Here is a 24,760-nt window from a genome sequence, read left to right as displayed (position 1 = left end):
TGACTGAGCTATCCACACTGCAGCAGGCTGGTACAGACAGCAGGGCCTCTGCGGGGGGGGGGGCTTTCTACGGGGAGACAGCCAGGAGCAAGATTTGGAGCAGAGCAACAGGGACAGATTCCCCATTTCTTCAGAGATCTTGCAAGGCCCCTGCGGCTGCAAAGCCGCTCTGTGGACTTTGCTGCCCTAAAAAAGGTTTTATTACCCTTCAATCCATTTTTGATGTACCAAATGGTGTCCCCTACGCTGCCCTATGCCTAGAAACAAGCCAAAGACTTTTAGCATGGCTGCCAAGAGTTGCGGCTGCATTACCTAATAGTCTAGTTACAGACATATTAGCTGAATACCCACCATCGGGATGGTTAAGAGGGGTGTGAGAATAAAATGAGAGGGAGAGGAATCTCCCCAGACACCCTGTGCGCTTGTCCGAAGATTCTGTGTTTGAGATAATCCAATGCAGATCGTTAAAACAACAGATTCCCAGAAATTGATAAGATAAGATAAGATATCTTTATTGTCATTGTCCCCTTGCGGGAACAATGAAATTAATCGGTTGCTACATCCACTCCGATAAAGCATTCCGCATAATCCAAAATTGTTGTTGTTGTTTAGTCGTTTAGTCGTGTCCGACTCTTCGTGACCCCATGGACCATAGCACGCCAGGCACTCCTGTCTTGCACTGCCTCCCGCAGTTTGGTCAAACTCATGTTCGTAGCCTCGAGAACACTGTCCAACCATCTTGTCCTCTGACGTCCCCTTCTCCTAGTGCCCTCCATCTTTCCCAACATCAGGGTCTTTTCTATGATTCTTCTCTTCTCATGAGGTGGCCAAAGTATTGGAGCCTTAGCTTCACGATCTGTCCTTCCAGGGAGCACTCAGGGCTGATTTCCTTAAGAATGGATAGGTTTGATCTTCTTCCACTCCATGGGACTCTCAAGAGTCTCCTCCAGCACCATAATTCAAAAGCATCAATTCTTCGGCGATCAGCCTTCTTTATGGTCCAGCTCTCACTTCCATACATCACTACTGGGAAAACCATTGTTGTTGTTGTTTAGTCGTTTAGTCGTGTCCGACTCTTCGTGACCCCATGGACCATAGCACGCCAGGCACTCCTGTCTTGCACTGCCTCCCGCAGTTTGGTCAAACTCATGTTCATAGCTTCGAGAACACTGTCCAGCCATCTTGTCCTCTGTCGTCCCCTTCTCCTAGTGCCCTCAATCTTTCCCAACATCAGGGTCTTTTCCAAGGATTCTTCTCTTCTCATGAGGTGGCCAAAGTATTGGAGCCTCAGCTTCACGATCTGTCCTTCCAGGGAGCACTCAGGGCTGATTTCCTTAAGAATGGATAGGTTTGATCTTCTAGCAGTCCATGGGACTCTCAAGAGTCTCCTCCAGCACCATAATTCAAAAGCATCAATTCTTCGGCGATCAGCCTTCTTTATGGTCCAGCTCTCACTTCCATACATCACTACTGGGAAAACCATAGCTTTAACTATACGGACCTTTGTCGGCAAGGTGATGTCTCTGCTTTTTAAGATGCTGTCTAGGTTTGTCATTGCTTTTCTCCCAAGAAGCAGGCGTCTTTTAATTTCGTGACTGCTGTCACCATCTGCAGTGATCAAGGAGCCCAAGAAACTAAAATCTCTCACTGCCTCCATTTCTTCCCCTTCTATTTGCCAGGAGGTGATGGGACCAGTGGCCATGATCTAGGTTTTTTTGATGTTGAGCTTCAGACCATATTTTGCGCTCTCCTCTTTCACCCTCATTAAAAGGTTCTTTAATTCCTCCTCGCTTTCTGCCATCAAGGTTGTGTCATCTGCATACCTGAGGTTGTTGATATTTCTTCCGGCAATCTTAATTCCAGAATTAAGATTAATTTGGAATTAATCCAAAATTACAAAAACCTAATTAAAAACAGTAAATATAATACAAAATAACAAGTAAAATAAGATGACTTCAAAGTCCAGGCGGCCAAATTGGGACGAACACCTGGGCAAGTCTGGGGATTGTGCGTGGTGAGAAGCCAGGGCGGACTTTTCTCTCCCCTTTGACCAACCCGAATCGACGCAGGGCCAACACGCTGGCGAGACTGAATGGCTTCCCCTCAGCGGCGCCACAGGGGAGATTCCAGAAAACAGCCCTGCCTCTCTGGACAGAGACAAATGGGACCAGCCTGGCATGTTCTTTTGCACTGATCCTGGTAGCTGACAGTTTGATCTATGTTTATTAATCAGTTGGTTGCTATTAGGGAGTGGAATTCGGACAAATGCAAGGTAGCCTTCCTTATGTTTACTTAGGATGGAGGTAGGAGCCAAGTTTCTGCAACCTGCAGTGAGGATTTGTGAAAGCTAGACGGCACTAACTTGTGTGTTAGATACAGGGTATTTTTATGGGATGTTTAGTATTGAACCCTACTGGCAGTTCCCTCGTTGCGAGAAGCCAAGTTGCAGGGAACTAGGCAGAGGGCCTTCTTGGTGGTGGCACCTGCCCTGTGGAACGCCCTCCCAACAGATGTCAAAAAGGAAAACAACTACCAGACTTTTAGAAGACATCTGAAGGCAGCCCTGTTCAGGGAGGCTTTTAATGTTTAATAGATTATTGTGTTTTATTTTTCTGTTGGAAGCTGCCCAGAGTGGCTGGGGAGACCCGGCCTGATGGGTGGGGTATAAAGAATAAATTATTATTATTAAATTATTATTATTATTATACATATGCCAATAAAGGCTTGAGAATCGGAGTCACTCAGGTGGGCTGAGTCTCTGTGAAGGAGCTCCAGGAGTGACCCACTTTCCCCAAACCTGGATGGGTGGCTGGGCCTCCATGCCCCTCCAGAGGCCGCCCCTCCCGGCCAAAGGCAGACTGGACTTTCACATGCAAAGAGGCCCCTCAGGCAAGCGGCAAAGTCCGAGGGGAGGACCTTGCGCCGTTCTGTGTGGACATTGGCCAGGGATCCAACAAGCCAGCGCTGCTTCCGGCGGGCAGGAGGTGGCATGTGCCACCTCCTGCAAACCTCAGATTGGCCAACAATGCCCAGCATGTGCCAAGGCAGCCTGGCAGGCGGATCTGTGGCTCTCAATACAAAGGGAGGCCGTGAGCTTCTGCCCGGGGATTATTTTATTTCCTAAATTTTATATGCCACTTGCTGGATAAACAAATCGACCCCAATCTCCGAGCAATTTATAAATAAAATAAAATTAGCCATAGGAAAAATTGACCACAATTTAAAGCTTTCAAAGAGTTAAAACAACAGCAGACAAAAAAACAAACAAACCAGTAAAACTCGCATTAGCTTACTAAGCAACTGGAAGGCTTATCCAAACACAAATGTTTTTAGGTGCCAAAAAGATTGCAGTAAAGCAGGCATCCCCAAACTGCGGCCCTCCAGATGTTTTGGCCTACAACTCCCATGATCCCTAGCTAACAGGACCAGTGGTCAGGGATGATGGGAATTGTAGTCCAAAACATCTGGAGGGCCGAAGTTTGGGGATGCCTGCAGTAAAGGCACCTGCTTGATATCAATAGGCAAGGAGTTCCAAAGGATAGGCGCCAAGATCACGCTAAAAGGTTGATTTCTCGCAAACATGGAGCAGGTATTATCATGTGGTACCTGTAACAGCTATGCTATTACTCGTGTGCAGGGGGTTCTGGTGGAAGCTGCCACAGACAAATGCACCTGAGCCCAAGGTGTTGCTGCTCAGCGGAGGCCGAGACGGCTGTCCTTCCTCCTTCACCTCTTCCATGCACTGGCTGTTGGCAGAAGCCATGCTTAGTGGCAGAGCGCCCTGCTTTCATAGAATCACGGAATGGTAGAGTTGGAAGGGATCCCATGGGTCATCTAGTCCAACCCCCGGCAATGCAGGAATCTCAGCTCAAGCATCCCTGACAGATGGCCACCCAACCTCTGCTTAAAAAACTCCAAGAAAGGAGAATCCACCACCTCCGGAAGGAGACTCTTCCGCTGCCAAACAGCTCTCTTCTTGTCAGAAAGTTCTTCCTGGTGTTGAGTCGGAATCTCCATTTCTTGTAACTTGAAGCCATGGGTTCGAGTCCTGCCCTCCAGAGCAGGAGGCTCTTTTGTGCGCAGACAGTCCCGAACCCGGCATGCAGGGGGGTGGGGGCAAGTGACTGGCAGTAGCCGCTCGCCAGAGGAGACGCCTCTGGGCTGCGTGGATTAACCTTTCCTTGACCGGGGGGGGGGGGCTTATCTTTTCGCAGGATTGGCTGGGCTCCGGGCAGAGCCTCGACTGTGCAGCAGAGGGTGCTGTTGCATTAGGAAAGAAACGGTTGGGGTTTCGGAAGCTCTCGGGCTGGGGTGGGGGTGGGGGCTAATGGGTGCCCGTCCCCCCTGGCAGATGCCTGAGCTCGGGGGCCGGGTTTGGAGCCTCCAGAACTGGTCCCGCAGCAAGCCTTTCTGGAGTGGATCTCGCCCGCAGCCTCCCAGACGGCCGAGCCCGTGTTTGCCTTTCCGCTGGCCCCACCGCGCAGCTCCTCGCCCCAGGGCTGGGTGGCCCGACGGCTCGCCCTCTTCCTCGGCCCCGCCGTGGGTGCCGCGCCGCTGCCGGCCCCTCTCCGTCTTGGGCGAGGCCGCCTTGCGCCTTCCCAGCTGCGCGCCCGTCGGGCCTCCGCTCCGAGCAGGGCGGGATCCGCGCCAGAGTTTGCGAGGCGCTGTCGGGGCCAGGCCCGGGCACGTCGCTGCCTGGCGCGGGCTGCGATGCGCGAGCCAGAGGAGGCTCTGCCAGCGACGGGGCCAGGCCAGCGCGGACGCGGCGGCGGCGGCGGCATGGGGCGCGGGGCGGCCCGGGCCCGGCAGTGAGCCCCGCGGGGATGCCCAGCAGCGGCAGCCGGCCAGGGCGCGCCGTCGAGGATGGCTGCCGAGGGCTGGCGCTGGAGTGAAGCGGGCCGCCCGCCGGGGACCCCCCGCGCGTGCCCGCGCCGCGCCGTCAGCGTGTGCGAGTCGCTGGACTTGCAAGGCGTGCCCGCCGTCCAGGCGGCCCTCAAGGCGGCCGAGCGCCAGCGGCAGCGCCCCAAGAGCCTCTGCTCGGTGGGCAACGGGCTGGGCGTAGGTCCCCTCGGAGCCGCCCGGCCCCCGACGCGAGCGCGGAGCGGCTTCCTGGACTTCCTGCGCCTCCGCTCGCCCCGACGGCACGACGAGGAAGGGGCGCCGCGCCCGGCCAGCGCCGCCTTCCCGCCGACGGAGGCGCCCCCGACGGAGCCCGGCGGGTTCCTGCGCGGCGGCTCGCTGTGGGGCAGCCGGCGCTGGAACCTGTTCGGCGCCCGCGCCGACGGGGCGCGCAAGGGCCTCAGCTCGCTGCGCAAGAGCTTCAGCTTCCGCCTGCGCCGCGGCCAAGAGCTGCACCGCTCGGGCTCCGGCCTGCTGCGCCCCGCGCGCCTCCGCACCCGCAGCGAGGGCGACGCCACCTCCCTGCACACCTTCCCCAGCAAGCGGGACCTGCTCTACCCCGACGCCGCGCAGCCCCGGGTGGACCGGGCGCGCCCCGCCGGCGGCGGCGGAGGCAGCCTCTGGAAACTGCTGGCGGGCCGTCTCCGGCGCCGAGAACGCTGCGCGGGCCGCTCCTTCAGCCCCCTCGACCCCCGCGGGAGCCCCGCCAGCGCCCTCTGGAGCCTCCCGGGGGCCGAGCCCATCCTCGTCTCGGTGGGGAGCCGCCGCAGCAGCGGGAGAGCGCCCGGTAAGGACGGAGAAACGCCGGGAAGCAGCACCAAGGCTGTGGTTTTCTTTGAGGGGGGTCTGGGGAGGTGGACGGTATTCTGTTTAATGGATTTCTTTGTTGCATATATATCCCGACCGTTCCTCCATGTAGCTGGAGGTGGCCTACATACTCCTCCTCCACCCCACAACAGCCCTGCTAGGTAGGCTAGGCGCAGAGGGAGGACTGGCCACTTCATGGCTAAGTGGGTGGATTTGAACGTGCTCTCCAGGTCCTCCTCTGACGATTGAAGGGTTTGAAGCAGAGGTTGGCTGGTCAGTTTAATAAAGTTAAACTGTGGAACTCCCTCCCACAAGAGAGAACGTGTGGGTCTTCAGTGATGTTGAACAAGGAGATTCAAGATGGATACAAAAAGTTAAACTGTGGAACTCCCTCCCACAAGAGATAGGGGTGGCTTTAAACAAATTCATGGAGACAGGTATCAATAGCTGGCTCTGTTCTCCCTCCAGAGTCAGAGGTAGCAATGCTTCTGAATCCCAGTTGCTGGAAATCCCTGGAGGGGACATCATTGCTCTTGAGTTCGAATCCTGGTTGTCGGTTTCCATTTGAGGCATCTGGTTGGCCACGGTGAGAACAGGAGGAGCTTTCTGACAACGGTCCTCTTCTCCTTCCTTGGAGGTTTCTAAGCAGAGGTTGGCTGGCCACCTGTCACGGATGCTTTAGCTGAGATTCCTGCATTGCAGGGGGTTGGACTGGATGACCTTCAGGCTCCCTTCCGATTCTACATTTCTGTGATTCTATTACCCTAACCGCTGCTCCACCACTCGCTCTCGGGCATCGTAGCTCAGCGACAGAACACCCGCTCTGCATGCAGAATGTTCCTGGCTCAGTCCCTGCCGGCAGCTGCGCACAGGACTGGGAACGCCTCCGGAGCTGCTGCCAGTCTGGGTTGGCAATGCTGAGCTAGAGTGTGTTCAAAGGCAGCTCCTTCCTGTGTGTTTTCCTTAAAAGTTTGCAACTTTTTAGCCGCACATACAGTATGCTGAAATAATTATTATGATTGCAATTTTGACTGGTTGTCTAGCCAGCAACCCTGCGGAGTAGGCTGCTAGCGTTGCTAGGTTGTTAACTGAGACTGGGCTTGCTGGAGGGCAGCTGGCAGGAGTCCATGCCTTTTTCTGGGGGGTGTTTAGGCCCACTGGCAGCCTGCAGACCAGGAGCGTCCCTTGGCTGGGCTGGGGGGCAGGGAGAGATTTTAAGGCGGTGCCAGGAGGACTTTTGCCCTTGGTGCCACTGTAGCTCTGGAGGGAGGCTGGACAGACAAACTTTCCTGCTGCCCGGGGGGGGGGGGCTTAGCTGGAGTCTGCCTAGAAGCTGGCATGGGAGGGGCATGGAAGTGGCGTGGGTTTGCAGCGGGAAGGGGCTCTCTTTAAAAATGTTCTCTTCTCACCCAACCCCACCCTGGCCGCTTTCCCTTCTGACTCAGGCTCTCCTTCCTTGGAGATTTTTTAGCAGAGGTTGGGGGGGCCGTTTGTCAGGGTCGCTGCAGCTGTGATTCCTGCCGGGTGGATCTGATTGAAATCAAATCGATTTAAATCACGATTTAAATGACTAGTCAGTAAGACTGGATTTAAATCTCTCTCTCTTTTTACAGAAAGACTCATTCTTGCTGGTATAACCTTAATCTTTGCAACCAGGTGGAGGCTTCGTTTTTGGAATAATAAATTTTCAGAGTAGTTTTTACAGTTATATAAAAAAATACTGATTTGGTTATACTATCAGAAATACCTAGACAAATAATTATGAAATTGTAGTGAGGTTTAATAAGTTAACTGTTTATATTTGGACAACTTTTCTGCTGTACTTTAATGGAAGGAGAAACATAATCATTTCCTTAATAACAATTTAAACAATTTATTTAACTGAAACAATAACATTAGAACATATGTATCCATGTTTGTTAACTGGTGTGGTTAAACAATTTTTTAAAAATGAACTTTGACTGAGTGAAAAACTTAAAACAAATCCTTATTTTTTGATGAATAACCTTTAGACCAGGCTTCCCCAAACTGTGGCCCTCCAGATGTTTTGGCCTACAACTCCCATCATCCCTCGCTAACAGGACCAGTGATCAGGGATGATGGGAACTGTAGTCCAAAACATGTGGAGGGCTGAAGTTTGGGGGTGCCTGCTTTAGACTATAATGTAACTTAAATAGAAAACTATCTTTAAAAATATTTTTCCTCCAAAAGGATTTTATTTTAAAAATCCGATTAAAATTTTAAAAAATCCGATTTAAATAAAAAAATCCATTTTTAATTTTTTTAAAAAAAATCATTGATTTTTATCCACCCTGATTCCTGCATTGCAGTGGGGTGGACTAGATGGCCCTTGGGGGTCCCTTCCAACTCTGTGATCCTTTCCCTCTGGCTGCTCACAGACCAACCCCAGACAAGAAGCTGGTGAGCCAAGGGACCCCTTTGACCCGGGGCTGCAGGTGGGCCAGGAATGTGGCTGTGGGAGTCTCCCCACCCACCCACCCCCTCGGGGGTCCCAGAATCATTGCACCAAGAACCTCTGGAAAGAGCAATTCTCTCTCCTCTCTCCCCTCCCACCCCAAAGCCAGGTGTGCAGCGCGCCTGGTGTGCAGCTACCAGCCCCCATCCCTTTCCCCCCCCCAGCTGCCACCCTAGAGAAGAGAGATGGGTGCCAGTGGGCAAAGGATTCTGAGCCGCTGCAACCCTGGCACACCCCAGCTTGGCCCAAGAGGCAGCTGCTGCCGCCGCCGGTTTCTGCACAGCTGGGTGGTTAGAGACCCCGGCGATGGGCCAGGTGGGAAGGTGGGGGGGCAGGACAGGCCCCTCGACCCACCCAGGCACCTTCAGGTAGAGGACACTTCGTTTGGACTGCAGACTCTTGTTTTCCCTGGCAAACACCTGGTTACTAAGCTGCCTTGATCCATCCTCCGTTGCTCGGTGGGCAGAGCATCTCCCTGAGCAAGCCAAAGGCCTCTGTCTCCACATCTCTGCCTGGAATCCTTGAGCGCTGCTGCCAGTCTGTGCCCGCAGTATGGAGCTGGAGGGGCCCCTGCTCTGACCCAGCCCCCTGGTTGGCTGTCAGTGGATCCTTCAAGACATGAGGTCCTTGGCTGGGGCAGAAGCTAAAGCTAAGGAGCTGCTGGTGGGAAGGGGGAGGAAGAAAGGTGCCTTTTTCTAATGAAGTGTTGTTGTTGTTGTTGTTATACATTGGTTTTCAAAGAGCTTTGTTCACAAACAACTTGGAACTCTGCAGCCAACCGGAATCCATGCTTTGGTTTCCAAACGTTTCGGAAATCAAACTGGCTTCCGGAATACATTCTGTTTGAAAAACAAGGTACGACTGTAATTCCATTTCTGTGCCACTTTATATTTTAAAGAACAAACCTCAAAGCTGTTCCCAACACAATTAAAACATCATATAAAACAAAATCAAGCTTCAAGGAAAATATTTCAGCTCCTTCTCTGAGGGATGTTAGGCTTTCCCCCAGTTGCCAGCCTGGCACCCAGAGATCTCCATGTGGTCGCAGTTGGACCCGCGCCAGTCGCAAAATGCGCCTGGGATATTTCTGTCACTGGCCATGGGAGAATTTCCTGGTTCTCGATGTTGGGGGGGGGGGGAGTTTGATCCTGGCCAGATCTGCATACGATAAAGGGCAGACTAGTCAAGAGGCTCTGATCCAGCGTTGCCTCTGACGAAGCACAGGCCCAATGAATTGGGGTGGGAGGTGAAGTGGGTCAAGGACAGCACTTGGGGTAAGGGACCCAGAGAGGAGGTCCCAGGCTCTGTCTGCCCCCATCCCGGCACCCCAAGCTAGCACCCAAGAGCAGTGTTCGAAATTAGCCAGGCATATTTAGCACCTGGATTTTGGCCACTTGCGACCCAAGGGAAGATACCCGGGTGCTAGAATGGCGTCTGACATCTCCCCCATGTGGGGATCCTTGGATCGGGACTCCTTTCACCCCGTCCTGTAGAATTCTGTCCGGTATATTTTATCTGCACAATTGGATTGAATTTCAGGAACCCAAATTTCATTTTGAAAAATACGACTTTTGAGCTGTTAGGCCCCCAAATGGCAACTAGGCAATCCATTTTGGCGACTGTCAGCCTGGTTTAAGGAGCCATTTGCCGCCTCGCTTATATATCTGAGTTTCTAACCCTGCTTTCAGGCCCTGGGGTCTCTCTCGGCCCTACTGGGAGATTCTGCTGGGGGTTGAGGATGGAAGTCATAGAATCATAGAGTTGGAAGAGACCACAAGGGCCATCCAGTCCAACCCCCTGCCAAGCAGGAAACACCATCAAAGCATTCCTGACAGATGGCTGTCAAGCCTCCACTTAAAGACCTCCAAAGAAGGAGACTCCACCACACTCCTTGGCAGCAAATTCCACTGCCAAACAGCTCTTACTGTTACCTCTGCATGCTCCATAGCCCTGAGGTCCAGTGGCCTTCCTGAGATGTCTGGAGGGACCCTCTGGTGGGAAGATGCTGGTGAAGGCAGGAGAGGGGCAGGGTTTGGCACAGGAAGGGCAGGTAAATGCCAGAGGGACGTGCCTGGGCACCAGTCTGGGGGTGAGGTGAGGTGAGGTCATCATGCCAGGGATGGCAAGCCAAGCCAAGGAGCTGGGCAGGAGGCCAAACCGGGAGTCTGTGTGTTTTGGGTGGGGGCAGAGGATGTCAGGCAACACCTGCGCTCTGTGGATAGAAGGAAGGGGGCAGGAGGGTGCCCTAGGGCTGGCAGGAACCCTGGAGAGCCAAATGTCCTCCCCCCACTTGAAGATTCCCGAGGGTCCTGGCAGACAACCAATGCCTATTATGCCCTGTTGTAGCCATTGCGAAGCCGAGCGATTTTTAATTGTGTTTTTATCCCTCATTTTCTTTAAAACATATTACATTTTATTGCCTTGCAGCTGCAATTCCACAGAATTCAGATTTTGCTTATGTTCCTGGCAGAGATGCCCGGGAGCCCCTGAACGAAGCCTGTGGGGCTGGGGGAGTCATGCGCTGCATAGATGGTCCCACAGCCTGACTCTGCATCTCTTCCACTCTCCCTTTCTGGGCTTTCCTGCATTTCCTTTCCTCCTGAGCTCCCTTCTTGCAGCCCTCCCACCCAGGCACCTTCAGGGGAACCTGCAAGTCAGGATTGGGCTGCCTGATGCAGGTCGCTGGCCGCCCACGAAAGCTGGTTGGGCAATGATGAATCTGCTAGCCTTCAAGGGGTCCAATGACTCTTTCCTACCAGAAATGCAAACTCCCCCCTCCCTCCAAGATCCTCTTTGGGGTGCCACGTCCTTCCTGCTGCCTGCCTGCATCTGGCTCTTCTGTCTCCTGATAGGATGTCAACTGCGCTGGGGGCCTTTTTGGCAAAAGAGCACAAACACTGCAAATAGGCAAATGAAGGAAGGTGCCTTGGCGTTAAAAGAGGACACTCGGGGAGAGGGCTGTCGATCGGTTGCTAGCAGTGTTGGAAACTAAGCTAGGTGCCGAAGGGTTCCTTAAAGCAAGGCTGCGGTCGCCAAACAGAATGTCTGGTTGCCATTTTGGGGCCAGATGACTCCAAAATGGTCAAAGGCCTGGAAACGATGCCTTATGAGGAACGGCTTAGGGAGCTGGGTATGTTTAGCCTGGAGAAGAGAAGGTTAAGGGGTGATATGATAGCCATGTTCAAATATATAAAAGGATGTCATATAGAGGAGGGTGAAAGGTTGTTTTCTGCTGCTCCAGAGAAGCGGACACGGAGCAATGGATTCAAACTTCAAGAAAGAAGATTCTGCCTAAACATTAGGAAGAACTTCCTGACAGTAAGAGCTGTTCGGCAGTGGAACTTGCTACCAAGGAGTGTGGTGGAGTCTCCTTCTTTGGAGGTCTTTAAGCAGAGGCTTGACAGGCATATGTCAAGAATGCTTTGATGGTGTTTCCTGCTTGGCAGGGGGTTGGACTGGATGGCCTTTGTGGTCTCTTCCAACTCTATGATTCTATGATTTGTCCCCTTCTGTTTGAAATCACGGCCTTCTGGCCGAAAGAGACACATGGGGTGGGGCCCTCACCTTCTCCAGGCTAAACATACCCAGCTCCCTAAGCCGTTCCTCATAAGGCATCGTTTCCAGGCCTTTGTGACCATTTTGGTTGCCCTCTTCTGGACACGTCCCAAATGGTTGGGGCCACGTCAGAAAATAGCGCACATAACTTGACACCTCTTTAGCATCCAAGGGCCTCTTTTTAAAACAAGCAGGCAAACCATATTGGATTAATCTTTGACCCGAATTGGGTACCATTATAAATGAGCAATGTTGAATTGTAGGGAGACTCTCTGAAGAGATGCTGCAGACTCCCAGATTTGGCTTTGGCCAAGCGGCTTCTGCGTAATCCTGACCCCAGTTTTCATTGTTCCGTTTGATGCAATGGCCTCAAATGAGGCTTCGCTGTTTTCAATCACAGATTCCGGCTCAGATATTCTAAATACTGTTGCGGCGTGAGCTTCTCTAATATAGCAGTAGCTGACTTTGGCCATTTTGATCGTCTCTGGGTCGTTCCTGGAGGAGCAACCACCGTTTTGAAACATACAGAGCTATGTTGTTGTTGTTGTTTAGTCGTTTAGTGGTGTCCGACTCTTCGTGACCCCATGGACCAGAGCACGCCAGGCACTCCTGTCTTCCACTGCCTCCCGCAGTTTGGTCAAACTCATGTTCGTAGCTTCGAGAACACTGTCCAACCATCTTGTCCTCTGTCGTCCCCTTCTCCTTGTGCCCTCCATCTTTCCCAACATCAGGGTCTTTTCCAGGGAGTCTTCTCTTCTCATGAGGTGGCCAAAGTACTGGAGCCTCAGCTTCAGGATCTGTCCTTCCAGTGAGCACTCAGGGCTGATTTCCTTCAGAATGGATAGGTTTGATCTTCTAGCAGTCCATGGGACTCTCAAGAGTCTCCTCCAGCACCATAATTCAAAAGCATCAATTCTTCGGCGATCAGCCTTCTTTATGGTCCAGCTCTCACTTCCATACATCACTACTGGGAAAACCATAGCTTTAACTATACGGACCTTTGTCGGCAAGGTGATGTCCCTGCTTTTGAAGATGCTGTCTAGGTTTGTCATTGCTTTTCTCCCAAGAAGCAGGCGTCTTTTAATTTCGGGACTGCTGTCACCATCTGCAGTGATCAAGGAGCCCAAGAAAGTAAAATCTCTCACTGCCTCCATTTCTTCCCCTTCTATTTGCCAGGAGGTGATGGGACCAGAGCTATAATGAAACTTAATAGTCACCACTTGTGAGAACATGTTTCTCTTCTTTGCATTCTTTGATTATTATTTTTTACCAGCGACGGCAAAAATGTCCATTTGGCCATGAAAGCCGATTTCCATATTTCTCCTCTGCCCCCTTTCATGCCTCTCTCCCCCCCCCCACACTGTGGGTTGTCTGTGTCACCTCCAAGACTTTTTTGTGTGTAATATTCTTGCTGTTACCCGTAGGAAGTTAATTCCTCGAGTTCCTTGTTAGTTGTCTAGAGTGAGGCATGAGCAGCGAAGGAGCCAAGTTGAGGGTCAGGAAAACAACAAGGAATTGTGTTTGTTGGACTGAAGTCAGTGCAGCATCCCTTTCCACCTCATTCTCAGAGCAGAATTGCAAGGCAACAGGCATTTCTGAGATTCTGCGAAGGGGGGGGGAAGAGGATGTATATTCGGCTCCTGTCCAAAGGGCCCTTACGTCTTCGTTCATTCATTCAGAATATTATAATCCACGTTTCCTCCCAAGGAGCTGAAGGCAGCACAGTTCCTCCCCCTCCCGTCCCATTTCATCCTCACAACAATCCTGTGAGGTAGGAATTATTATTATTATTATTATACTTACGGATAAAAAAAATGCAGCACAGAGATAAAACAGAAAAAACTAAAAGCATGGGAAAAAGACAATCATCGAAAAGTATTACAAACAATATAAAAAACAAATCTATTAAAAATGCAAATAGCAACAGCCAGAGAAACGTCGGGGCGCCAGGCTTGCCTGTCTTTAAAAGCAGTCAGTTCCTGAAGGCCTGTTGGAATAAAGGAGGGAGCCTGGTGGGGGGGTTGAAGCTTGAATAATAGAATCATAGAGCTGGAAGGGACCCCAGTGGTCATCTAGTCCAACCCCCTGCAGTGCAGGGATGCAGTGCACTGGGGGTCAGGGTGGGGACCCTGGTGTGCTGTAGGCTGTGGGTGCCTCCGGCTTCTAATCCTGCCATTCCCAGTTCTGGGATAACTGGCTCTGGTCCTTGTTTTGTGGGGAGGCTGTTCTCCCCACCTGCATTTGAACCTTCCAGATATTTGCATTTGACTATTGCATTGCTGCTCTTTTCTGCGTGGGAAAAGGAAGTCAAAATGTGTTGAAGTAACTGAGGTGTGTCCTTGAGGTTGCCTGTGCAGTCGTGGGTGCCTCCAGGAGGAGGTCCGTCTGCTGTGACTCAGTTTCCCTAAATCCTCCCCCAAGTTCCTAGCCCTCATGGATGGAGTCATGAATCTGAGCAGGTTTGATTGTTTACTTGTTGCCCACCCTTCACCCCAAGGTGGGTTGCAACCTTAAAATGCAATATTTAAAACAACTTTCAATTGCAAAAAAAAACAAGGCGAATCCTAAAAGCATACCAGAAGCTGAATAGTGAAGGTGCGAGACCCACCTCTGCAGAGAGTTCCACAGTTTAGGGGCCACCACAGAGAAGGCCATCTTCCCTTTAACTGCCACCCCAAACCTCTTCGGATGAAGGACCAAGAGGAGCCCCTCTACCCATCTCAGCCCCCGAGGGGGTCTGCAGGAAAGGAGACAGCCTTTCATATATTGGGGGCCTGAGTCATTCAGGGCTTTGAAAGTGTGTGTCGGGGGTAGGAGACCCTTTTGCCTGCCCACTTGGCATCTGGTCCAGGTAGGACCCCAGCCCCCAGTTTGGGTCTTAACGGAATAGCTGTGAGGGTAAGAGCAGTTTGGCTTAGGAACGGCCTCCCTTGGGAGGTGGGGGGGCCCTCTCCTTCCTGGGAGGTTTTTAATCAGAGATTGCATGGCCATCTGTCATGGATGCTTGGGTTGAGATTCCTGCATTGGAGGGGGTTGGGCTGGATGACCCTCGGGGTCCCATCCAACTTGACAGTTCTATGATTCCACGGCCATGTTTGGGTCTCTGCATAGAGGCTGTGGAGGAGGAAGAGGTGATGGCAGTAGTTTTTTGGGGGGGGGCTCTGTGCTGCAGGAGACTGGCTCAGCCTGTCTGGGCAGGGCTGGGGCGCGGCTGGAGCTGAGCTCAATCCCGCTGGGGGGTGGGGGTGGGAGGGCCTCCCCGTTTGCTGAACTCTGTGCTTTGACCTGGGCAGGCGTGTTGGGAGGGGTTAGGCCCACCCCCAGCCTGCAGCCCTCGCCCCTGCCCCCATCCTGAGATGCCTCCTCCATGGGGCAGCTTCAAGAGGAGAGGGAGGGAGATGAGCTGAGTCTCTGTGTGGCTCCCAAAGCTGAGCGAGGCTTCCTGAAAGGGGGGGGGACCTCTCTCTCTCCCTCTCTTGGACAGACCCCATTCCTCCCCCTGCCTTCTGCCTGTGGTGCCCCCTCTCCTTCCCTGCCTCTGAGAGGGGGGGCATGACACTGAGAGGCATATGCCTCTGCAGAGACCCAGAGCAGCCAGACTCGCCTAACCAGTTTGGGTGCTGTTCTGGCAAGCCCAGAGCCAGCGGCTGCTCCTCCTCCTCCTCGTCCTCCTCCTCCCAGGGAGGGCTCCCTGCTGCTGCCTTTGGCTGCTCTGGGATCTCCAGCTGAGGCAGGCAGCGCTTGCCTCCCCCAGCCTTAAGGGCAGGACTAGAACCCTGCTGGATCAGGCCCAAGAGGACCCTTCTAGTCCAGTGCCCTAGAATCATAGAATCCTAGAGTTGGAAGAGACCACAAGGGCCATCCAGTCCAACCCCCTGCTAAGCAGGAAACACCATCAAAGCATTCTTGACATAAGCCTGTCAAGCCTCTGCTTAAAGACCTCCAAAGAAGGAGACTCCACCACACTCCTTGGCAGCAAATTCCACTGCCAAACAGCTCTTACTGTCAGGAAGTTCTTCCTAATGTTTAGGTGGAATCTTCTTTCTTGTAGTTTGAATCCATTGCTCCGTGTCCGCTTCTCTGGAGCATCAGAAAACAACCTTTCACCCTCCTCTATATGACATCCTTTCATATATTTGAACATGGCTATCATATCACCCCTTCACCTTCTATTCTCCAGGCTAAACATACCCAGTTCCCTAAGCCGTTCCTCATAAGGCATCGTTTCCAGGCCTTTGACCATTTTGGTTGCCCTCCTCTGGACACGTTCCAGCTTATCAGTATCCTTCTTGAACTGTGGTGCCCAGAACTGGACACATACCGCCCAAGAACTTGGAAATCTAGATAGACTGCCTCTGGATCTGGAGGTTCCATTACAAACATAAGAATAGCCACTCTGCTGGATCAGGCCAGTGGCCCATCTGGTCAGCATCCTGGTCTCTCAGCGGCCAGTCAGGTGCCTCTTACGGGCACCTCTTAGTTGGTGGCCGCCCTGTGGGAAGGAGTTCCATAAGTTTCCCAACATTCATCTCTTTTTATTGTCTTCTTCACAAAGGCCCATGAAAGATGATCAAAGGCCTTTTGAGCATTTGTAAACATTAAAGCAGCTTGTTTCTCATTCCTGACCTCTAGATATTCTATGTCATCAATTCTATTTCTTATATTATCCTACATCTGGTGTCCTGGTAGGAATTATGATGAATTATTTCTACCAAAACTTTCATTCGGTTGGCAAGTACATTGGCAAATAGCTTATAGTCATTATTTAATAAAGAAATTAAAAGCCTATGACTTTTAACTGAAAGTAAGTCCGCATCTTACTTTGGGATCAAAGTAATATAGCCCTCTTTCCTAGTTTAGTTTAGTTTAGTTTTAGTTTAGTTTATTGTTACGGTTCTCGACCAGCATACACATATATACATAAAACAATCCAAAATGCAATCTAAAATATAAGCAATAAATATAAACCATTTTAACCATTATAAAAAATTATTAGATAAAAGAAGGTATCACTACTTGGGAGGGTACAACAAAATTTTGGGCACTACTAACTAGGTCGGCTCGGATTTTTATGGCTCTAGCACAGAACTTGGCTACCTTTGCTGTCACATTAGAGTTGGCATCTGAACGAAGCCACTCTATATAGAAATTGTCCGAGCGTCCAGGAAGCTCAGCCAGTGTCATGTGGATGAGCTCGCCTCGCACCTCCTCGTAGTAGCTGCATCGCAGGAGTATGTGGCCTATAGTTTCCACTTCCCCAGATCCACACGGGCAGGATCTCTCGCACATTGGGATCCGTTTGAACTTCCCTTGAAGAACTGCTGTCCCTCTTTCCTATTTTAGCTTGCTTAATGGCATCTTGCACCTCCAGGGCTATTATTGGTGCATTTAAGGAACTATTTTGGGGGATGTGAGGGACAGGGGATATCGCGAAGTCCCTCCCCTCCTGAGTTCAAGCCCGTCCCCGAGCAAAGGGGAAAGCAGGGAGAGTTCCGATTCCAGTGGGGAAGCAGGAAGTCGTGTCCGAGGCTCAGGCAAGGTAGAGGAGCCAGGGTCCCAGGTGGGACAGGAAGGGGCAAGCAAGGGGGGAAGACCCATCCCTCCAACTCCAGAATTACGCAGGAAGAGGAGGGGCAAGAGGATGGGTCTGCCAAAGCTTTTGTGTTGGAGAAAGACGCGCCAAAAGCCATTAGGAGGTTCTGAAACCGACTGACAACATCGTTCCGTGTAAATAGCAATGACTTGAGCACTGTAAATACGCAGCACCAATAAAAGAATAAAATGCAGAGCTGCGTAGCGTCGTTACTCTGAAGTAGTCCACTCCGGCCACTGTGACAGCAACCTCCTAATCATTTTTGGGCTACTTCGGAGTTGCCGGGATGAGCGTGTCCGAGGCGGAGAAGTGGCGGCAGATCGCTGAGCAAGCCCAGCTAGAACTGCAACAGCTGTCGCTGCAGGCGCAGGGAGAATTGAAGGCAGCTAAAGAGGAGACTAAGAAGGTCCAGGACGACCGGCTACAACTTGCGGAACAGGTGAGAGAGCTCCAGGAAAAAGAGCAGCATTTAAGGGCGGTGGCGGTAGACCTCCAAAACAAGCTGGATGCAGAGAAAAACAAGGCGGGAGGGGCTCCCCAAGTCCAAGTGCTGCCAGGAAGGAGAGCAGGGACCCTTGTAAGCAAGTTCAATGGAGACCCGAAGGAGTTTCAGGGCTTTGAGACTGAGATCGTGTATGCTCTTGAGCTGCACCAGAATGAGTTCCCCGATGATGAGCACAGAGTAGCGTTTATTGTGGAACATCTCACCGGAGCAGCCAGGGAGTGGCTAAGACCATTAATCGCAACCAAGAATCCTTGCATGAAAAATGTCCAACAATTTCTAGAAGGTTTGAGGACGATGTATTCGTCCGATAGTCATTTGGACCAGACTAAGGAGGAACTGCATAATTTACGCCAAGGAAATATGACAGTTCGCGCATATTGGGCGAAATTCACCATGCTGGTGCACAGACTGGGGTGGGTTTTGGATTCGCCTCCCATGCAAGCTGCGTTTTACTTGGGTTTGAGCGAGGAGGTGAAGGATGAACTCTCGAGAGGTCCAAAGCCCAGTACTATGGATCAGCTGAGCAAAGCAGCTCTGGCGGTGGGGGTGAGGCAGGAATCCCGGTGGAACGACAAGCAAGCGACGCGCGCAAAGCGGGCTTGGTTCCCACGGTCGCAGGAGAAGCCACTCCCTCAACAACCCTTTCAGGCCACGCCTGGAGCCAGCCAGGACCAGGAGCCCATGCAGATTGATAGCGCGCGCGCGCGGGCTTTTCAAACCCCAGCGGCGCCAAGACGCAAGGAGGGAAGGGGCGGGAATTGCTTTCTCTGCAACTCACCCCAGCATCTCGTCAGAGACTGCCCACATCGCAGGGAGTGGCAAGGAAAGGCGGGAACGGTGGTGCCCTCCCCCACTGACGCAGCACCACAGCAGGGAAACGGGAAAGCCTGGCTGCAGGAGACAAGGGGCAGCAGCCAGGCACAGTCAGCAGACAACAGCCCCAGCCCGCCCACCCGCACAGAGAGGTGCAGAGCCAGCCCACCCCTCCCAGAGCAGGAGTGGTTCTAGAAGTGACGCTAACGCTCCCAAATGGCTATCCCCTGACGGTCCTCGCCTTAATTGACAGTGGGGCGTCCGCCAACTTCTTCTCGAGAAGCTTTGCAGAAGAGCACCAAATCCAGCTTTTGCAGTTGGATTTTCCTCTGCACGTAGCAACCATTGACGGCAGGGAGCTGCTGGGAGGGGCCATCACACATCAAACCCCCCCCATGAGAATGACGGTGGGAAGGCACTCAGAGACACTGGCGTTCAACGTCACCACCATCTCAGACCCCCCCATCGTCTTGGGCATGAGCTGGCTGGCGCGCCACGACCCCTCCATCAGTTGGCACCAGAGGTGCATCACGTTTGGGTCAGACTTTTGTCTGGAACATTGCATGCAGCACCAACCAGGGGAGGGGCCTCCGATAGCCACGGTGGCCACCATGCATATCAAAGGGGGTGAGGCAATACCCAAGCAGTACTGGGACCTGCAGGAGGTCTTCAGCGAAGCGGAGTCCGACCACCTACCCCCGCACAGGCCTTTTGACTGCCAGATCAACCTGGTGCCAGGGGCGACGATACCCCCAGCCAAGCTGTACGCCATGTCAGACCAGGAGCTGGAGGATCTGCGCGCTTTCATCGACAAGAACCTCAAGCGGGGGTTCATAAGGGAAAGCCAGGCAGCAGGGGGCAGCCCGGTCTTCTGGGTGGACAAGAAAGACACGCAACAGCGCCGTCTTGTGGTGGACTTTAGACGGCTGAATTCGGTGACAGAGCCCGTGGCTTTCCCCATGCCCAGAGTGGATGATCTCCTGACAGCGGCACGCAGGGGCAAGATTTTCACCAAGCTGGACCTAAGGGGGGCGTACAACTTGATCAGGATCCGGGAAGGAGATGAATGGAAAACCACGATGTTCACGCCTCTGGGCTCTTTTGAATATCTGGTGATGCCCTTCGGTTTGCAAGGGGGCTCAGCATGCTTCCAGGCCTTCATGCACCACGTCCTGGGGTCCCTCCTCTTCAGGAAATGCTTGGTCTTCCTAGATGACATCCTTATCTACTCGAATGACCCAGTGCAGCATGTGAAAGATGTCAGAGAGGTGTTGCAACGCCTGAAGGAGAACCACCTGTATGTGAAGCTGGAGAAGTGCAAGTTTCACACCAAAGAGGTGGACTTCCTGGGCTACAAGCTGTCAGACAAGGGGCTGGCGATGGACAAGGACAAGGTGCAGGCCATCCTGGACTGGCACAGCCCCAGGACGCGCAAAGATGCCCAACGCCTACTAGGCTTCGCTAACTTCTACAGGAAGTTCATCAAGAACTTCTCTCGCGTTACGGCTCCCATCACGGACTGCCTGAGAGGCAAGCAGAAGTTCAAGTGGACACCAGAGGCGCAAGCAGCGTTCGAAAGCCTCAAGAGAGTGTTCGCCTCAGACCAAAACCTGTTCCATGTGGTGCAGGACGCGCCCCTACGCATTGAGACAGATGCTTCTGAAAAAGCTGTGGGCGCAATTTTGTTGCAACTGGACGCCAACAGGGAGTGGAGACCCTGTGCCTTCTTCTCCAGGAAGCTGACACAGCCTGAACGCAACTACACAGTGTTTGATAGGGAACTTCTTGCGATCTACGCTGCGTTCCAGCACTGGCGACACTTCCTGGTGGGCGCGAAGCACCCCATCCAGGTGTGCACAGACCACAAGAACCTGGAGTTCTGGAGAACTGCCAGGGTGCTCAACCAGCGGCAGATACGGTGGGCAGAGTTCTTCTCGAACTTCAACTTCTCCATCCACTACATCACGGGGGAGCAGAATGTCAGGGCGGATGCCCTCTCCCGCAAGCCAGAGTACATGGAGGAGGAGGCGCCACCAGCCCCAAGGCACATTTTCCCCCCGTCGGCATGGTCCTGCGGAGCAGCTGTGGTGAGCGAGGCAGAACTCACAGCACTGACGGCAGCGGATGAATTTGCCAACCGCATCTTCAGAGAACTGAGAGGGGGGAGGGAGCAGGCAAAAGACTTTGCAGAACGCAGAGGGCTGCTTTTCTACAAGGGTGCGCTGTACCTACCCACCACCCAGCTTCGACGTACGGTCCTCAAGCAGATGCACGACAACCCTACAGCGGGGCATTTTGGAAGGGACAAAACCGCTCACCTAGTCATGAGACACTTCTGGTGGCCAGGGGTGCGGGAAGATGTTCGAGACTATGTAAGGGGCTGTACCACCTGCCAGCGGGCGAAGGTGGTCAGAGCAGCGCCACCAGGGTTGCTGGAGCCCTTAGCCACACCACACAGGCCGTGGGAAGTGGTGTCCATGGACTTCATCACAGATCTGCCTTCGTCCAGGGGTAAGACTGCAGTGTTGGTGGTGGTGGACCTTATGTCCAAAATGTGTCACTTTATACCGTGTGCCAGGGCAGTCTCGGCAGAAGAGACAGCCAAACTGTTTGTTGATCACATTTTCAGACTGCATGGATTACCTTTAAGGGTTATTTCGGATCGTGGCCGCCAATTTGTTTCCAGGTTCTGGCGGCGGCTCATGAACCTCCTGCAGGTGGAGGTCAGCTTGTCGACGGCTAGACACCCGCAGACCAACGGACAAGCGGAGAGGGTCAACGCCATTCTGCAGCAGTACCTGAGATGCTACGTCAGCCAGCGGCAAACGGACTGGGTGGATCGCTTGCCACTAGCAGAATTTGCCTACAACAATGCAGTGCACGTCTCCACAGGGGTGTCGCCCTTTAAGGCCAATTACGGGCGCGACCTCAGATCTTTCCCAGAGAGGGAGAGGGGGGAGGAGGAGGAGGAGGGCCCACAGGCTGAGGATTGGGCAGAGGAACTGGAGACGGTGCACCAGCAGCTCAGAGAACACTTGGAGAGGGCCAAGGAAGCGTACAAAAAGGGGGCAGATCGCCACAGGCGACTAGGGGAGGTCATCAGGGTGGGGGACAAGGTGTGGTTGTCCTCGGAGGGCCTTCCCACCAGAGGGAGGTGCAAAAAGCTGGCACCCAAAAGGCTGGGCCCCTTCACGGTCACGCAACAGGTCAACCCGGTGGCATACAGGCTGGCACTGCCAGAGGACATGAGGGTGCATCCAGTGTTTCATAGATCGCTGCTGTCGCCGTACAGGGAAAGCAGCAGGCTCCGAGACAGCGAACAAACCCCCGAGGGAGGGGGGGAGAGGGAAGGCAGGGAGCAACTCAATGAGGCCACGGCCATCCTGGATTCAAGGTGGGGGGTGGGGGGACTGGAGTACCTCATGGCATGGGAGGATGCTCCACCGTCCCAGAATGAATGGGTCCCAGCCACTCAGATACAGGAGGAATTCTTGGTGGAAGAATTTCACGCCCTCTTTCCCCACAGACCCAAGCCCTGGCACATGGAAAGGGAGGGGGAGGAGGAGGAGGCACGGGAGAGCAGCTCACCATGGCGCTGGGAAGCGGAGTTTGAGGAACCAGAGGATGAGGTATGGGTGTCACCGAGATCCACCCAGTCAGAGGAAGGAGCAGATTGGCAGAACGTTTTTACCCCCACCAGCTCTGACGCCACGGACTTTTTGGGATTCCCGTCCGCCCAGGCGGAAGGGGGGGGCTCGCAGGACTGGGGGGAGGTATTCACACCAACGGGCTCGGAGAGCACTGAGTTCTTAGGCTTCCAGTCGTCACCGACACATGGGGGGGGCCTGGGGAGGGGTGAAGGAGAGCTTGGGAGGGGGGTGGATGTGAGGGACAGGGGATATCGCGAAGTCCCTCCCCTCCTGAGTTCAAGCCCGTCCCCGAGCAAAGGGGAAAGCAGGGAGAGTTCCGATTCCAGTGGGGAAGCAGGAAGTCGTGTCCGAGGCTCAGGCAAGGTAGAGGAGCCAGGGTCCCAGGTGGGACAGGAAGGGGCAAGCAAGGGGGGAAGACCCATCCCTCCAACTCCAGAATTACGCAGGAAGAGGAGGGGCAAGAGGATGGGTCTGCCAAAGCTTTTGTGTTGGAGAAAGACGCGCCAAAAGCCATTAGGAGGTTCTGAAACCGACTGACAACATCGTTCCGTGTAAATAGCAATGACTTGAGCACTGTAAATACGCAGCACCAATAAAAGAATAAAATGCAGAGCTGCGTAGCGTCGTTACTCTGAAGTAGTCCACTCCGGCCACTGTGACAGGGGAGGTTACAGGTAGGTAGCCGTGTTGGTCTGGATCGAAGTAAAATAAAAAAAATTCCTTCAGTAGCACCTTAAAGACCAACTAAGTTTTTATTTTGGTATGTTTTTACCTTGGTATCTGAAGAAGTGTGCATGCACACGAAAGCTCATACCAAAATAAAAACTTAGTTGGTCTTTAAGGTGCTACTGAAGGAATTTTTTTTATTTTATTTTGGGGGAGTTCCATCGTTTAACTCAATGACAAACCTAGACAGCATCTTAAAAAGCAGAGACATCACCTTGCCGACAAAGGTCCGTATAGTTAAAGCTATGGTTTTCCCAGTAGTGATGTATGGAAGTGAGAGCTGGATCATAAAGAAGGCTGGTCGCCGAATAATTGATGCTTTTGAATTATGGTGCTGGAGGAGACTCTTGAGAGTCCCATGGACTGCAAGAAGATCAAACCTCTCCATTCTGAAGGAAATCAGCCCTGAGTGCTCACTGGAAGGACAGATCGTGAAGCTGAGGCTCCAATACTTTGGCCACCTCATGAGAAGAGTAGGCTCCCTGGAAAAGACCCTGATGTTGGGAAAGATTGCGGGCACTAGGAGAAGGGGATGACAGAGGACAAGATGGTTGGACAGTGTTCTCAAAGCTACGAACATGAGTTTGACCAAACTGCGGGAGGCAGTGCAAGACAGGAGTGCCTGGCGTGCTATGGTCCATGGGGTCACGAAGAGTCGGACACGACTAAACGACTTAACAACAACAACAACAACAACATCGTTTAACTCAGCGCTGCCTAAAGAAGGGCTTTGGAGGTCCCCACTGTTGGGAGAGAGGAAAGCAAACTTCTCTCCATCTTTCTCTGTTCCATGCTTATTATTACTCACCTAGGCCGTGTCTCCTCGATAATTTTGGCTCCCCCTTTCCGAACCTTTTCCAGCTCCACCGTGTCCTGGCTGTGAGCCCCAAGATTGAACGAGGGCTAGCTGCTCTCCCGACCCTCCATGGGCATGCAGGAAGATGCTTGGGCCAATTTGCCCTTTGCAGTGGGGGGGGGAGGTAAATGGGGTGCATTTGGTTCTTGCAAAGAATTGCTTTCTCTCCGTTTTCCATTAGCGCCTCCATTGCCCCCCCCCTGCAGATCTCTGGAATGGGGCAGGGCGTGAGCTGAGCCAAGGCCTCTTATGCCCCCTGGGCTCTGTCGGGAGTGGGGCGGAGGGGGTGGCGCTGCCATGGCCTCTGGGCAAAGAGCTTGCTGGTAGCCATGGGAGGAAAGGGGCAGCAGCGGGCAATGAGAAGGTCCAGCATATTACAGCACACGCCTTGCATGCAGAAGCTCCCAGTTTCTGAAACCCTGGAGAGCTGTGGCTGCCAGTCAGTGCAGGCAATACTGGGCAGGTAGTGGGTGGTGGATGGGTGGGAGGCCGCCTGCTCTTGATGGGGTTACGCTGCCCCTGAAGGAGCAGGTTCGTCGCTTGGGGGTCCTCCTGGATCCTTTGCTGTCGCTCGAGGCTCAGGCAGCCTCAGTGGCCCAGAGTGCCTTCCATCATCTTTGGCTGGTGGCCCAAGGATAGTCTACCTACTGTTCTCTATGCTCTGATAACCTCAAGGTTAGATTCCTGCAATGCGTTATACGCAGGGCTGCCCCTGAAGACGGTTCGGAAACTTCAGCTGGTGCAGAATTCAGCGGAGCAAGACGGTTTGAGCATCTCGCACCGATCCTGGTCCAATTGCTCTGGCTGCCGATTAGTTTCCGGGCCCAATTCAAAGTGCTGGTTTTGACCTATAAAGCCTTTAATGGCCCAGGACCGCAAT

General features: G+C 53.0%; 1 protein-coding gene across 3 annotated transcripts in view; it reads left to right on the top strand.

The window, feature by feature from the left end:
• The window catches only part of AGAP3 (ArfGAP with GTPase domain, ankyrin repeat and PH domain 3), a 108,996-nt gene that overhangs the window by 28,485 nt on the left and 55,751 nt on the right, over positions 1–24,760 (top strand). The window contains exon 1 of one of the 3 annotated variants that reach the window (XM_035130150.2): positions 4,849–5,686. The exons of the other annotated variants lie outside the window; for them this stretch is intronic. Coding sequence (XP_034986041.2) covers positions 4,864–5,686 — 823 coding nt within the window. The 5' untranslated portion in view covers positions 4,849–4,863. Of the gene's footprint in view, positions 1–4,848; positions 5,687–24,760 lie in introns of those variants that run through there. 3 annotated transcript variants of the gene reach the window in all.

Source organism: Zootoca vivipara, chromosome 12 (assembly GCF_963506605.1).
Source record: "Zootoca vivipara chromosome 12, rZooViv1.1, whole genome shotgun sequence".
Taxonomy (NCBI): Eukaryota; Metazoa; Chordata; class Lepidosauria; order Squamata; family Lacertidae; genus Zootoca; species Zootoca vivipara.
This window is presented reverse-complemented; position numbering and strand designations above follow the sequence as displayed.